Here is a 14,508-nt window from a genome sequence, read left to right on the forward strand (position 1 = left end):
ATCACATGATGATATTATTATTATTATTATTATTATTATTATTATTATTATTATATAGGGTCTTTTGTAGTGTCTGCTCTGCCTGATAATAATTAATTCCAAATGTGTTAACTATCATGTCACTTCATCTCGTCTTCCATGTTGATTAAACAGTGTAAGGCCAGAATGCAAAAGAAAGGCGTGTCTCTAAGCTAAAAACACACGTACGCCCATCAAGTACTCTAGGCTCTGTATGGGTTAAACTTTGTACCAAACTAATTATACTAAAGTAGGTCAGCTATCACACACCTTCACCGCCTGCACCTTCAATTAGAACGGGTGAACTTTGTTCAGCACATTAAATCTAAGTAAGAAAGAATTTTTTATTTTCCAGTTTATCAAATCTTAATGTAATTTTCATAAACATTCATAACCCCCTTCACAGAAACCCCCAAAGCTCCTGCTGTTGATCACTTTTGAATGTAAAAGTGATTTGGTCTCATTGTTGATGTTTAGTTGTTCAGCTCTATCTCTCTGGCATATTTAAGAGAATCTCCTTTTTACTGTTTGGACAACGATGTGAGGATTGATTCAAGTCAAAGACTTTTGGGGTGAATTCATATAATAATAGAATAGTTTATTCTGTTTCTATCACACCAAAGACTTTTAATCGAATCTGAATACAGTTTGTAATGTTTTAATATTTTTTTTAATAATTAGAGCATATAATTCTATAATATATTTAATGTATATTATTCTATAATAATAAGATGACGCCTAAAGGTTAAAAAGAGGCATTAATACATGTCAAGGTTGAGTTTTGTTTTGTAAGCTTGTAAGTATATTATTTTCCCTGTGTTTATTTAAAAATGGGGTTTTAGACGCATTGTATTTGTTTAAAGTTAAGAACAAATATTATTTTATTATGTTTCAATTTTAAATAAAAATAAATCACAGAACAGAGGTTTGGAAGTCGGTCTGTTGGGACTTTTATTTTGGGAGTTTTCCAGCTGTAGTCCTTTATCAGAGCTCCTCCAGCGCCCCCACGCAGTCTAACGTTAGTGTATCGGTTAGCTGCCGTTAGTCCGGATCACCAACCGATTCCTGTTCACTGACTGAACGTTTGGTCGAAATGGGGGCTTGTATGGCACTATGTTCACTCGCCAGCTGTGTGAGTTTGATCTCTCTCTCTCTTTATTTTCTGTCGCTGTCAGGTTACTGTCTTGCTAACCGTTAGCTAGCACTAGCTTTCCGTTAATCTGTGAAATTCTAGCTAGCTGGTCCACATATTCTTGGCCGTGACCACCTAGCACTAGCTAGCTCTTATTAACAACGGTTATAGTTGTCGTGTTTAAGGGCTATGTGATGCTAAGCAAAGTTATTTCACTTATTTAGTTTTATTTGGACTAATAACGGAGGATTTCTAACATAGCTAGATAGATAGTATGCTAGCTATGCTAGCTATATTTTGCCAGACAGACAGATAGCTTGCTTGCTAGCTGACTAGCGCTAGTGCTAGCGGACACTGGTGATGGTGTTTGCATGTAGACAAGGAAATGCTCTTCATTTGCATCAACAGAATGAGATAATGTTACAAAAACATTGGGTTTGAATGCAGTGTCCATGGAAGATACTTTCAGGCTTTTTATTTGACAAAAACACCCTGCAGAAATGGCTACACCTGTTCACGAAGCTTGTTCGTTTAATGGGTTGGTTGGCTGGCTGGCTATCTAACTTGACAGGCGTTTTCTGATTGTCTTTAACGCGATTGAAAAACACTGTTATTAAGCAAAAGCAGACAGAATAAGAATAGGCAGAGAAGTTGGACTGTCTCGTACATTTGTAATGACTATCCTGAATATATATTCTTAGTTTTTAGCTTTGTGTAAGAGTCGTTTTCGTTACCAAACTCTAGCTAGATAGCTAATTCAAGCTGGTCTCCCTCAGCACAGCGATGAGACTCTCCCCATAAACTATAGCTAGCTTGAAGGCATTTCATGTGTCAATAAAATAGACAGTACAGCTTGTTTACTTCACATCTCAGCCTGAGTCACTGAGTCACCGCAGGTTCACTTGTTTTTCACTGTTGTCCAACTGAAATCAGGCTAATGATTAAACCAGTGGAAGAGGAAGCTTGCATGTTTTTTTTTTCCAGTGTCTTGTCAAAATACATATAATGGAGATTGTCTGTGGACTAAGTGTTGGCTGTTTGTGTCACTGAACCAGATTCTTCCTCTACCTCTCCCTCCTCTAGGCCTCATGTTTATGTGGCTCTGCTCCATGTCTTCTGTGCGGGTGCTGTCCGTCATCCAACAATTCTACAGTCACGCGGCTGGTCTTCTCGTTCTTCCTGTTGCTGGGAACACTAGTGTCTATTATTATGATCCTGCCTGGCATGGAGACTCAGCTTCGCAAGGTGGGTCCACAAGCACTCCATCTGTTCTTTGGGTCTGTTATGGTTATTAATATTAGTTCACCAGTAGACATTTTCATTTACATTTTCTGTGGTTCTTTCAGATTCCTGGATTCTGTCAAGGTGGAAGTACAATACCGGGTATAGAGAACCACTTTAACTGTGATGTGATTGTGGGCTACAAATCCGTCTACCGCATGTGCTTTGCCATGGCTTGTTTCTTCTTCCTCTTCTCTGCCATCATGATTAGAGTACGGACCAGCAAAGACCCTCGAGCTTCCATTCAGAATGGGTACGTTCTCCATCAGTTTCTTTTCTCAGTCATAAACGGCACGCTTTGATTTTTTGTCTTTCCAGCTGTATAGTTTAAACGGTAAATACGTTTACATGCATTTAATAATAAATCATTTAATAACTGCAGAAAATGTAGATATTATATGTAATCCGATCAACACGTTTACATGCACTTGGCTAATCGGATAATAGGGAAACTCTGGGTTTACATGAGAGAGGCAATAATCGGATTTCTGCTTTGCCACCAGCCAATAATCTCACAGAAGCATGTGACCGACTTCAAACTTGCTGTGGATTTTTGGAAACATGGATCCACTTTAGTAGCAAATATGGATCTGGATATTTTTTTTATGGTTTTTATAGTATGCAATGCTTCCTAGATAATCTCTTTTTGAATCAGCATCTGTCCTATCTGGCTATGTTTGTGTGCATGCACAGACCGGAAAAAAAGGATAAAATCAGAGTAAGCTGAGATTGTGCTGAGAAATCCAGTTACTGAGATAAAATCCAGCTCTCATCACATTAATCCGATGTAAGAAATTGGAAAATGCCGTTTACCTGATCACTTGAGTAATCCACAGAAAAACTGCAGAAATTCTGTTTTAATTGGATTATTAAACACATGTAAAGACACTCATTGTGGTAACACCCTAGAAAAGAAAAATGTGTATCTTTAAAGTAAAAAAAGAGGAAAACCTTATTTTCAGTGGAAGTCGAGGTAATTTGGGTGCATTCCTTTTGGCTCACTTATTGGGAATTTGTGATTGCCAGATTTACATTTATGTAAAAAAAAAAAAAAAAAAGTGAAACCTGGAGATTAGTTGTTGTATGCAACAGTGTGTGTTGTTTCTGAGTTATTGCAGCATAATACACAGGTTTGTCTGTTTTCTTTTATATTCACAGATTCTGGTTCTTTAAGTTTCTGATCCTGGTTGGTATCACTGTTGGAGCCTTCTTCATCCCAGATGGAACATTTAATGATGGTATGTACAAAGTTTTTTAGACTGTAAGTGTTCTAGACTGTAGACTAGCTTCAATGGAAGCCATGTCCCTCCAGCACAGAGCAGCATCTCAGACAGCAGATGAATAGGTATAAAAGGAAAACAATAACTGTCACAATATACTTTGGAAAAAAAATAAACACACATTTCTGACTTGACTTACCAGTATGGGTTAGGTAGGAGTTTATGCTTTATGACAGTCATTGTATATTGTAAGTGTTCTGAAATGTGTATACCCAACCCAGATTAACTATAAAACAATTTCAGTGTGCTTACAGCAAAAGCTGAAAATAGCCACCAATGTTGCAGCAGACAATAGCAACTTGTTGTAAAGCTAGTGGCTGTCATGATAATAGAATTCTGGGAACCAATGTTGAAAAAGTAGGACCGAATTCTGAGTAATCAAATATTCCCGTTTCCAGTTGAGGAGAAGGCCATTATTTTTTAATGAGCTTTTTGAGATAATGTATAATGCATGAATGTGGTACTGAATATAGGGCGTAGATGTTATTGTTGTATTGGCAAGAACATGCCATTTCACTGACTCAACAAAATTACTCACCCTAAGGGAAATGAAGAGAGTATTGGAGTTATACATATTGGAGTTATTTGTATGCTTGGATTCTGTGACCAAGGTGCTAGTATGCCACATAGAGCCAAGACATTTAATAAAAAATGCATTTTCGAAGGCACTGTTATGCTTTTTCAGACTTTGAAGCAGTGCGGTCACTACTAATATAAACATGGTCATGTAATATCTAAACTAATTCCATTCATTCTCTGGGTAATGAACGAGCCCTGCATGAGCTGGAGTCCGGAATGATTGGGTAGGGAAAAATAAATATACACAGTGTGTGGGATTGAGAACTCATGAGTCACTTATTCCTTCTGTATGTGTTTAATATTTTTTTCCCCCTTTACATACACAGTGTGGTTCTATTTTGGCATTGTGGGCTCCTTCATGTTCATCTTGATCCAGCTTATCCTGCTGATTGACTTTGCCCATTCCTGGAATGAAATATGGGTCAGAAACGCTGAGGAGGGCAACAGCAAAGGCTGGTTCTTTGGTAAGGTGACCATCTATCAGGAAACTTGTGAAACTGCACCCTGGTACAAACACCTTTACCTGGGTGTGTCACATATGAGAAGTAACATGAAACTGTGTTGTCTGTGTGTGAAGGTCTCTTGTTCTTTACCGGCCTGCACTATGCCCTGGCTTTTGCTGCTGTGGTGCTATTCTACGTGTACTACACAACGCCTGATGGTTGCACTGAACACAAGGTCTTCATCAGCCTTAACCTCATCTTCTGTGTCATCATCTCTGTGGTGTCCATTCTGCCCAAAGTTCAGGTATGCAGTTTTTCATGTGGAGTCCATAAATTACAGATAGACCATTTGGACAAGAATGACTGGAATAATATTTTAAGCCAAATGCAGACATTGAGGGAAAACCCACAAAAGGGCCTTAAAAGGTGCCAGCTGCCATTACAGCTTCCAAGCACTTTCAAAGCAAATTCTAGTCTTTGGTGACTCCTTTCGATCAGGTAGTGCGGCAAAGACTCACCTGCACGTTTATTGTTTTCTCTAAAATCAAGGGGTTTTCAAAAGAGTGTATCCTGCTTTTGTTGGAGCAATTGTATAATATAATAGTATTTAAGCACCTTGGTGACTGGAGCACGCTGCAACTGCAACTGCAGCAAGCCTCAAGTGATTTTATTCTGACACTAAAAAAGTAATGCACAAAGCCAACTGATTGAATCCACAGAAGATTTTAATGGGGTGTATTAATCCGGGCAGCAGTTAGAAAGGGCTAAAGTGATGCTGTAGAACAGGTGTCTTGCTTGTGCACTGAAAACAGCCTTTTTTTGCACAGTTTAAAATATATATATTATATATATAAACTGTGCACATATATACACACTCACATATATACAATTTCAATCTTTTTAAAAAGTGTGTGTGTGCGCACTTCACAGGATGCCTCTCCTCAGTCTGGTCTGCTGCAGTCATCTCTCATCACTTTGTACACCATGTATGTCACATGGTCTGCCATGACCAACAATCCTAGTAAGTAATTCATGTGAAGTCAGTAGTTAGATTAGAGTGTTTGTTTGGTTTGTTTGTTTGTTTGTTTGTTTGTTTGTTTATTTATTGTTCTAAATTCCTCTTCAGGCCTGTGCATTTGGTGGTGAGTTCTGTGCACTACAATGGGTTAAGTTGTAGTTGCACAGTAGTTTAGTAAATGTTTGTTAGGGTGAGTTCAGCGTCACATTAGGTAAAGTGGGACAATTAAGCATCAGGCTGCGGTAGGTAACAGGAGCCAAGCTTATGTTATTATGATGAGTGGACAAAGGTCCACAAGGGTCCTCTCATTTGTTTTCACTGGCCTGACATTAGTGATTGTGTGTATAGTTGTGTGTGTATATATACATCTATAACATTTTTGTTGATTGACAAAAAGGGGTTCAAGTACTGTCCCCCATTTGTTGACCATGATGGTGAAACTGGGTAACAGTTGTCTCAGTTTAATTAATTTCAAGCATTTATAACTTTACAGAAAGAAATGTTTCTCTGTAATGCTAATCCAGGTGGATCTGAAATGCATTATATTTTGCTGCATTGACAGTTGGCTGTGGTAAATCATTTCATATAAGCATACACATTGTCCCACTTTACCTGAACAAGCACCCGAAAACAGTGCTTAGCTGTTTACGGTTTGTGTAGTATAGTGGGTAACTGTGCTTGTTCTATGTCAGACACAGATTCAGTGATTCAGAGATTTTTAGGGTCCCATAGTGCATTCGTCAAAAACTGTCCCAATTCTGCTGTGTTGAATCCATTTTACAGTAACTAAAAAAGGATTCCTCTTTGCTCATGATGCTTGATTTTGCGTAGTACCCCACTATTTACTGTAATATGTTGAGAAGTCCTGTAGGAAATTTCTAACATTTTTTTTTTTTTTTTTTTTTAGTAGTTAGAAGCAAAATGAAGAGAGAATGCAGCAATATTACTATTCTGTACAGTTCTGTCTGTTACTGTAATGGTGTTTTAGAGAATAGCTCAGTATACGTGAACATTACATCTTCTCCATGTTTACTATGTGAGGCCACTGATCTGTCTGCATGGCTCTCCCTCAGATAGGGAGTGTAACCCCAGCCTACTCAGCCTGGTGTCCAATGTCAGCAGCAGCTCCCATCCGACCCCTACAACCGCCCCGGGGATGGTGCAGTGGTGGGACGCCCAAGGCATCGTGGGATTGGTCATTTTCCTCTTTTGCACTCTTTATGCCAGGTACAACAGGCAATGCTAGATATATATGATGAAGCATAATGCTGTGTGAATTACAGTGTTTAGCCTAGAATCACTTTAATGTGAGTTGAATAACTGAGATATGGGTCTTCTGACTGATGTACTGGTACAAACACTAAAACTATACGGTATCCAGTGGCTAGGTTTAAAATGGAGGTTTCCAAGGGAGGAAAGAATGCAGCTGCCTACGTTCCTGTGGTAGAAGTAGAGTAGTTATGGTGCACTCTCTGCTTTCATTAAGGCATGCTCAGATGTGTAGCTGACAGTACAGTCTTCACTGTCCCCAACAGTGTTTGTACCGTATTATATTTTAGTTAATAAAATGGCTTAGTGTTTTCCTTGTTGTAGTGTGTGTGTGTGTGTGTGTGTGTGTGTGTGTGTGTGTGTGTGTGTGTGTGTGTGTGTGTGTGTGGGGCTTTTTGCTTTTAAAGTATGTAACTTAACTTAAATATTTTAAGTAGACACTTGAGTGTGCTGCTGTCCAAATTAGCCTGACCAAGTGTCTGTTCTCTCCCTGCACAGTATCCGCTCGTCCAGTAACGCTCAGGTGAACAGGCTGATGCAAACAGAGGAGGGGAAGGGTTCTGAAGTGGAAAGCAAAGTGGACGGCGATGGCCCACAGAGGGTGGTGGATAATGAGGAGGATGGGGTCACCTATAGCTATTCTTTCTTTCACTTCCACCTCTTCCTGGCTTCGCTTTACATCATGATGACACTCACCAACTGGTACAAGTAAGTCTGTCTTTTTTCAATAATGAAAGTATCATCAAGCCAGCAAAACCTAATAGTTTGGTATTTTTGTGTGGTTGTTGTGTGTATTAAAATACACCATTTTCAAAAGTGGTGCAGGGACAGCTTGTATAATCTCTACAGAAAAGCCTTGTCAATAGAATGGTATGCAGCTGCACATGAGCCCAAGGTCACCTTGCCAGTACCCAACATCAATTAGAAAAAGGTGTTTAAAGCTCCCCAGAACTGGAGTGAAGGAGAGATTATTAAAAACTTCATTCATGTCTTACAAATTTTGATTAAGGACATTTTTGGACAAAATTGTAGTGTCTATGGTGGGGAAAACCATGAATTCTCACGATCGAGAATATTAGCCTGGAGTGTTCTTTAGTTACCCTGTTATGACATTTCACTCAAAAACCTGTGCTCACTTTCTGTTAATTAGCCTCCTGGACAACTACCTTCCTGCAGGTCGTTCATCCACACACCTCATTCATCCAATCAAGGGCTAGTGGGAAGGTAGCGCTCCAGTAGCGGGGTTGCAGAGCACTTCATTAGTAAATATTCCTCCCTCCGTCTGTTGACTTGTAAATACCCATATCAATATTCCTCTTCCCTCCTTTTTTTTTTCCCCTCAGACCTGATACTACCACCCAGGCCATGGCAAGCAGCATGCCTGCAGTGTGGGTGAAGATCTGCTCTAGCTGGCTGAGTCTGGCGCTCTATTTGTGGACCCTCATAGGCCCAGTCCTCCTCCCCAACCGGGATTTCAGCTGAGCCCCCTTGTATGTATGTTGTGTGTGAGACAGAGTGAATGACGTACAAGCTGTACCCAATTACATGAAGATAAATGATACAATGTAGGATAAAGGAGGAAGCATGTAGCTTTCTCTGTGATGTTCATATATTTGTGCCCTGACAAATCTGCTCTTGCTTTTTCCTTCTTTCTTCTTCAGTGACTTGGTACAACTGTAGGTGGTGGTGATTTCTTTACTAGTGCAATTTTAACCTTATTCACAGGATTCTTTTAAAATCACTACGTCTATGCTTGAATTGAGAACTGTAAACAAATCTGATACTGTACACATACAATACAATAGATAAAGATGCACAACAGGCCATGTCTTTAGTGGTCTCGCCACGAATACACAAACATGAATATGCATGTTCCTGCTGCTACTAACCGTCTCTACCTGAAATAAATACACTTTTTACAGGGCGTTTATTTCAGTATATGGGTTTAATATATCAGTTTTCCAGTTAATGAAGCACTTTTTTCGTAAGCAATTAACATATGAGACAGTTGGGCCCGGGGGGGTGGGGGGGGGGGTGTTGGCCTGGGTCGAAGAAGGGTCTGTTTTTCTGTCTAGACCTTTGCTGGAGCCCCATGGAGGCCGTGTGTCTGAAAGATAAGCCTATTGCGACACGCCCTACCTTACTGCCACACATTTCTGCGCCTCTCTCGCTGCTTGTACGAGCAGTCTGAGCTGTAATAATAAACGCTATAATCTATATTGAAATATAGATGGTGGTGCTCTTTCAACCTGTAAAAGGTGTTTGTGTGGGTGTGTTTATAGATTAAGATAATCAAATGTGCAAATCCATGCTGTATAGTAATTTGCAATGACTCAACATTTCAGTGCTGGATAGGAAGTGTAAAACTGTAGAAGCAGCTTGGTATCGCTTTTGAATTATTATTTTTTTTAAAGGCATTTTCATATTTGTAATGTACTTTTGTTTTACACATTTCCTTTTTCCCCATTTTTACATTTCATTGACACTATTTGTACTTTTGTTGATATTCCATGCAAGCACATATTGATTGCTTCAAGTGATGAAAGTAAGCTTTAAATATTGTAGCCTTTGAATACTCGTCCTGTTGTCCTGTGATGAAAATGTATTATGAATAAGAGTAAGGTATCTTATGAACTCAGTTTAACTCTGTCGCTCAAAGTATTTTGGTTGTTTTTGCCACGAGCATCGCAAATAGTCAAAATGCCTGTATTCAGAACTTTGTTTTCCTGCTGACGTCGGAAGAATCTCTGAATGTGATCTTGGTAACTAAGCATGTAGATGCCTGTGGTGTTTTTGCCCAAAGTAATTCACACAAGCATGATGGTATGTTCTTACTATACAGTTTTATCAGCAACAACTTGCAAGATTTTCTGTAGTGTTGATGCACTTAAAGTGCCTTTATTGATAACCTGGCTTCTCAACAACTTCCAAGCCAGGACCCTGACCTGAAGACAGAAGTGCCTTCCTCATTTTTATACCATTCATGAGTAACAATATTGGTGTTGCACAAAAAGGTTCTGCACCCAAACATATCAGTTGGTTTTATGTGGTTTGACGTGCATCTGCCAATGCTTTTTATTTCAATAAAGCATTCTGCAACTGATCTGTGTTTCTGTCTGTTCCCTCAGATACTTTCACAAAAAGAAAGGTGCCTCATATAGTTCTTTGAGTAATTCATTAGAAGAACCACTGTTGGTTCTATAAAGAACATGTTTGGCATTTAGCTGACACTCTTATCCAGAGCGACTTACAAGGTAACTCGTATTACAGAGGTGTTAGGAGTCTTGCCCAAGGACTCTTATTAATGTAGCACAGCACAGTGACCCAGACAGACTGTGAATCAAACCCTATTCTCTCACAGGGTGTAATAGCTCACTGGCAGGTATTGGTGTTATCTGTTGCGCCACACCAACCACAAAAAGAGCTGTTCTTCATACTCGCTTGATGTAAAGGTTCTCCACGCCTGTTACAAACATGGTTCTTCTATAGCATCACTCAGAGAACCACCTGTAGCTGCTGCAGTTTTCATATTTACCAGTATTTATTTTATCTAGCATAAAACCTTTCCATTAGGTGTCGAGACTGTCAGTGCAGCAATTAATATCCTTCATTTAGGAAGAACCTTTGAGTGAGGAGGATGTGTGTTTTTTTTTTTTGTTTTGTTTTTGTATTTTTTGTGGAGAGATGAGCTTCATTTGCCATTTGTCCACTAGGTGGAACTACCGTGTAGCTGATGATATCTCTGATAAATAATCTGTAATATATATTATAAACACATTCATATAAAAATGATTTAAAAGTAAGTATTTTTCATTGCTCATAAGTGATTCATGGTGTTTTTCAGTTATTAAAAAACTGTATTTTTGTTGATAACAAAGTGATTTAGTGATTATCAAAGACAGTTAACCTGTAATGAAGCGATAATGGATATCATGGATACCTTTGGCTCCAGCTGTTCTGATGTCCGTTTTTTTAAGCGCCTTACTATTTGCGCTTTCTTTTTAACTGCATGTGCTTAAGCTACATCATGTAGAGTTCATGTAGAGTTCCTTACTTTTCAGACCCCAACGCGGCCTCACTGAGCATAATACCATTTTTCATTTACAAGCAATTACTGCATTAGCCATTCTCAGCTGTCTGGCATGATGCACAGCTCAAATCATTTCTCCACTGCCAAGATGGCTAACTAAAACATGGGCGTAGAAGTATGAAATATGGTTCTGGGGGGTTCTTCAAGGGTTCTTTAGTATATTCAATGTTTCTATATAGAACCATTTGAATGCATGGTTCTTCAAACACAAGTCAAATCTAGTTCTCTATAGAACCTAATAATCACAAGAAAAATAACAACCAAAACAAACAGCTTTTATTGAGAGTGTAAATTCCACAGGCTGGTGGAGTTGTTCTGGGTGGTTGGAGCACAAGGAGGCTATTGGACATTGTGTGCTTTCACCTCAGTTACTGGAGCCCCCCCAGTCCAATGTGTGTGCAGTTTACGATGGGCTTGATCTAGTTCATTGCATTGTTTTGGTGCCACTGCATGACTTGATGCTTTTGTTAAGTTCTACCACACTTCAGCCAAACACCTGCTCTTCATGAGTTGAATTGGTTAAACCAGACAGAACGTAGGAACTGAAGCCTCCGTGAACTACTTGGCAAGAGCACTCTGGCACACAGTTGATATTTATTTACTCTGCATGATAGTGTAGTTCGCCTGTTAAGTGACGACACTTCCAATGTAAAGTCTAATGGTTAGTTTTAGTTGGCTTTGCTGAGAGTGCTTTTAGAAACCTGTTAAATAAACCTGTTAAATACATCTGCAATATTTAGCAGATGCTCTTATCTATAGAAACATACAGAATGTCTTATTTTCTGCCTATATACGAAAGCTCTATACTCAACAGCTAGGACCTTGCCAAATAATACACTATATTTGATTCCTAAGAAAAATATCAATATCAGAGAAATCAAATAAAACACCTAAGTGCAATTGCAAGCCTTAAATTAGATATATCTTTGATCATTCTTTGAAGACAGTCAGTCCCTCAGCTGTTCGGAGACCATGAGGAAGTTCGTTCCACCACCTTGATGCTAAGATAGAGAAAACTAGATGCGTATCCTCCATGTGTCTTTAAGGACGGTGAGTCAAACCAAGCCATACAGTAAGTTCAAATGGCTCTTCATACGGTTGAGTTTTGACCATTGCCATCAGTTAGGGAGGGGCTGGTCCATTTGTGGCTTTGTAGGCCAGCATCAGTGTTTTAAATCTGACGTGGGCAGCTACAGTAACGGGGTCTCATGGTCTGCGTAGGAGTGGTGTAGTCGTCAAGCTCTACACTATTGGAAACTAAGGTGCTTTAAACAGTTCTAAGAGCAATTTCACAAAAGAAGCATGTTTGTAATGGAGAGGGCTGAGTGTGATAAAGCATTTAAAGGTGTAAAGAACCATCACTTGTACACTGTAAATGTTCTTTATCAATTTAAAGGTTCTTCATACTCACACATCTCTCTTCCAAACATGGCGGAGCGGTTTAACGAAGATCGAGTGTCATCAGCATAGCAGCCGAGGAAGAACCCATGAGAGAATATTACTGCACCAAGAGAGAGCATGTAGAGTGAAAACAGAAGAGGACCAAGCACAGAGCCCTGTGGGACACAGTGGGAAGCCAAGATTGGGGCAGACCCCTAAGTTACCTGGTGAGAACACCCCACTGCCAAGCAGAGTCGAGCTTGATTACAAGATGGCTGGAGGATCATGTGGTTGATTGTGTCAAAGCCTCTGGAGAGGTTGAGAAGAATCAGGACTGATGACAGTTTGGCTATTCTTGCAACATGAGACTTCTCAGCATTGCTATCAGGGCAGTTTCTGTAGAGTGATAATGTTGAAAAGCATATGTCATTTCATGTGCAGTGGCTGTAGCAGCATTGCATGGTTGTTATAGTCCGGTAGTTACGGTTTGTATTGGACCAAACAAGCAGTAGGCAGTCAGCTGCTTTTTTGCAGCCTTGCAACCAGACAGTACAGTGTTGGTTTTGGCAACGCTGTTGGAGAGCAACATTTGGAACAGTCTTTGGCCTCCTTTTTTTTATCGAGTCAGTTTTGTTCCCATTGCCAAAAACCTTCGGTTTCCCTGCTTTGCCTTCATGGGACAGTCCTAGTACAGGTCAGACATTCCCAGAAGTATAAACTCATGACCACAAGAAAACAAAGCCAGAGGCAGAGGATAATGACTATGCCAGGGCCTTCCTTGGGTAACTTTACTCTTCAGCTTAGTTTTTGGCGCTGGCTGGGCCAGAAACTATTTGCCCTCAGCTAAGTTAGACAAAAATGGAGTGTTCCACAACTTGGCAGTCCAAATGAACTCCTGATAACTTACTCAAATGAAGCATAGACGAGAGTGCACCGCTTTAATGCTCTTTCAAAGTTTAGCAAATGCTAGCTCATGCATCTTATTTGTTTGTTTTTTTATGTGCTAAAACTGAAGTAACATTCTCACTGTCCCTTGTGGTCTTTCAGCACTTTAGTGACAAATTGTATGAGTTCTGTGAGAAGAACGGGGCTACACAAGGTAAACCGAAAATGAAAATAACACCATATTGCAACAGGAAACTTATATAGTTTACTTTGCATTGCCTTCCAAAATAGCTGCTTCTCTCACTTACCTGGGCCTTCCTAGACTCTCCTCCTCCCTCTGTCCACTGAGAATGGACAAAATAGAAAGTTACATTTTAAAATATGACCACGTCCTCACAGCACCCTCACTGACACCTTACTTATTCACAATTAAAGCTGCAGAAGGTTAGGATTTAACTGACTTTGTGATCCTGCGTCTCATCACTTAACCCCCCTGCCCCAGTCCTCGGCTTAATGCAGCCCCAGGGAGCTCTCTCACTTCCTCTTACAACTTTACTATCACAAATGGAGCCACAGTGCTGGAACATTAGCACAGTAGTATTGCTTAATGGTATGAATATGCATTTCATCTAGATATGTAAAAATAACTGGCAACTTTTAAGAGAGATGGTTTAGTTGCAAATGGATCATCAGAGAACAGCCCTGCCAGTTTGTACAGAAGTCTCTGTAATTAGTCAGTAATACACCTTAGTGTTAAGGGATTAACACCTTTGTGTGTCACTGCAGTAATACTGTTTTACAGGAGAGCATCCTGACCAGCTGTCTGGAATGGGAACTGTGTAGCTTCAGACCGCAGGACCCTACAGTGCATTGTGAGAACAGCTCTACCCACTATCAACACCATCTTCTAAAAGCGCTGTGTTGATCAAGCAATCAATTCCTGAGATACTACAAAGAAAAAGACAAAGACAACCATATCCATCCTTTGTGATGAACACAGATGGAATCTGGCCTCCACCTTTAACCCCAAAAGTGTTATTACAATCTTCTATGACCAGAGAATAGCCCCACCAGTTTGTACTAATGAGTAATACACCTTAATGTGTAATAAGCCTTTATTACACAGTGTTACG

The 14,508-nt window shown here is 39.7% G+C and overlaps 2 protein-coding genes across 3 annotated transcripts in view; one reads left to right on the forward strand and one right to left on the reverse strand.

The window, feature by feature from the left end:
- Window positions 1-14,508, reverse strand: part of stmn1b (stathmin 1b) — a 213,238-nt gene that overhangs the window by 31,419 nt on the left and 167,311 nt on the right. The gene's annotated exons all lie outside the window — the stretch shown is intronic.
- serinc2l (serine incorporator 2, like) lies at window positions 1,042-10,123 on the forward strand. The gene is made up of 10 exons (XM_072679794.1): window positions 1,042-1,150; window positions 2,234-2,395; window positions 2,497-2,684; window positions 3,590-3,669; window positions 4,617-4,754; window positions 4,868-5,037; window positions 5,664-5,754; window positions 6,825-6,978; window positions 7,519-7,728; window positions 8,364-10,123. The coding sequence occupies exons 1-10, from the start codon at window positions 1,112-1,114 to the stop codon at window positions 8,500-8,502; spliced, it is 1,371 nt and encodes a 456-aa protein (XP_072535895.1). The 5' UTR covers window positions 1,042-1,111; the 3' UTR covers window positions 8,503-10,123.

The sequence above is a fragment of the Salminus brasiliensis genome, chromosome 5 (genome assembly GCF_030463535.1).
Source record: "Salminus brasiliensis chromosome 5, fSalBra1.hap2, whole genome shotgun sequence".
Taxonomy (NCBI): domain Eukaryota; kingdom Metazoa; phylum Chordata; class Actinopteri; order Characiformes; family Bryconidae; genus Salminus; species Salminus brasiliensis.

Bases quoted from the DNA above. Each gene is read 5' to 3' on its own strand.
- serinc2l (XM_072679794.1), top strand. From the start codon at position 1,112: ATGGGGGCTTGTATGGCACTATGTTCACTCGCCAGCTGT. The intron at 6,979-7,518 runs GTACAACAGGCA...CTCCCTGCACAG, and splicing joins TTTTGCACTCTTTATGCCAG to TATCCGCTCGTCCAGTAACG. The intron at 7,729-8,363 runs GTAAGTCTGTCT...TTTTCCCCTCAG, and splicing joins ACACTCACCAACTGGTACAA to ACCTGATACTACCACCCAGG.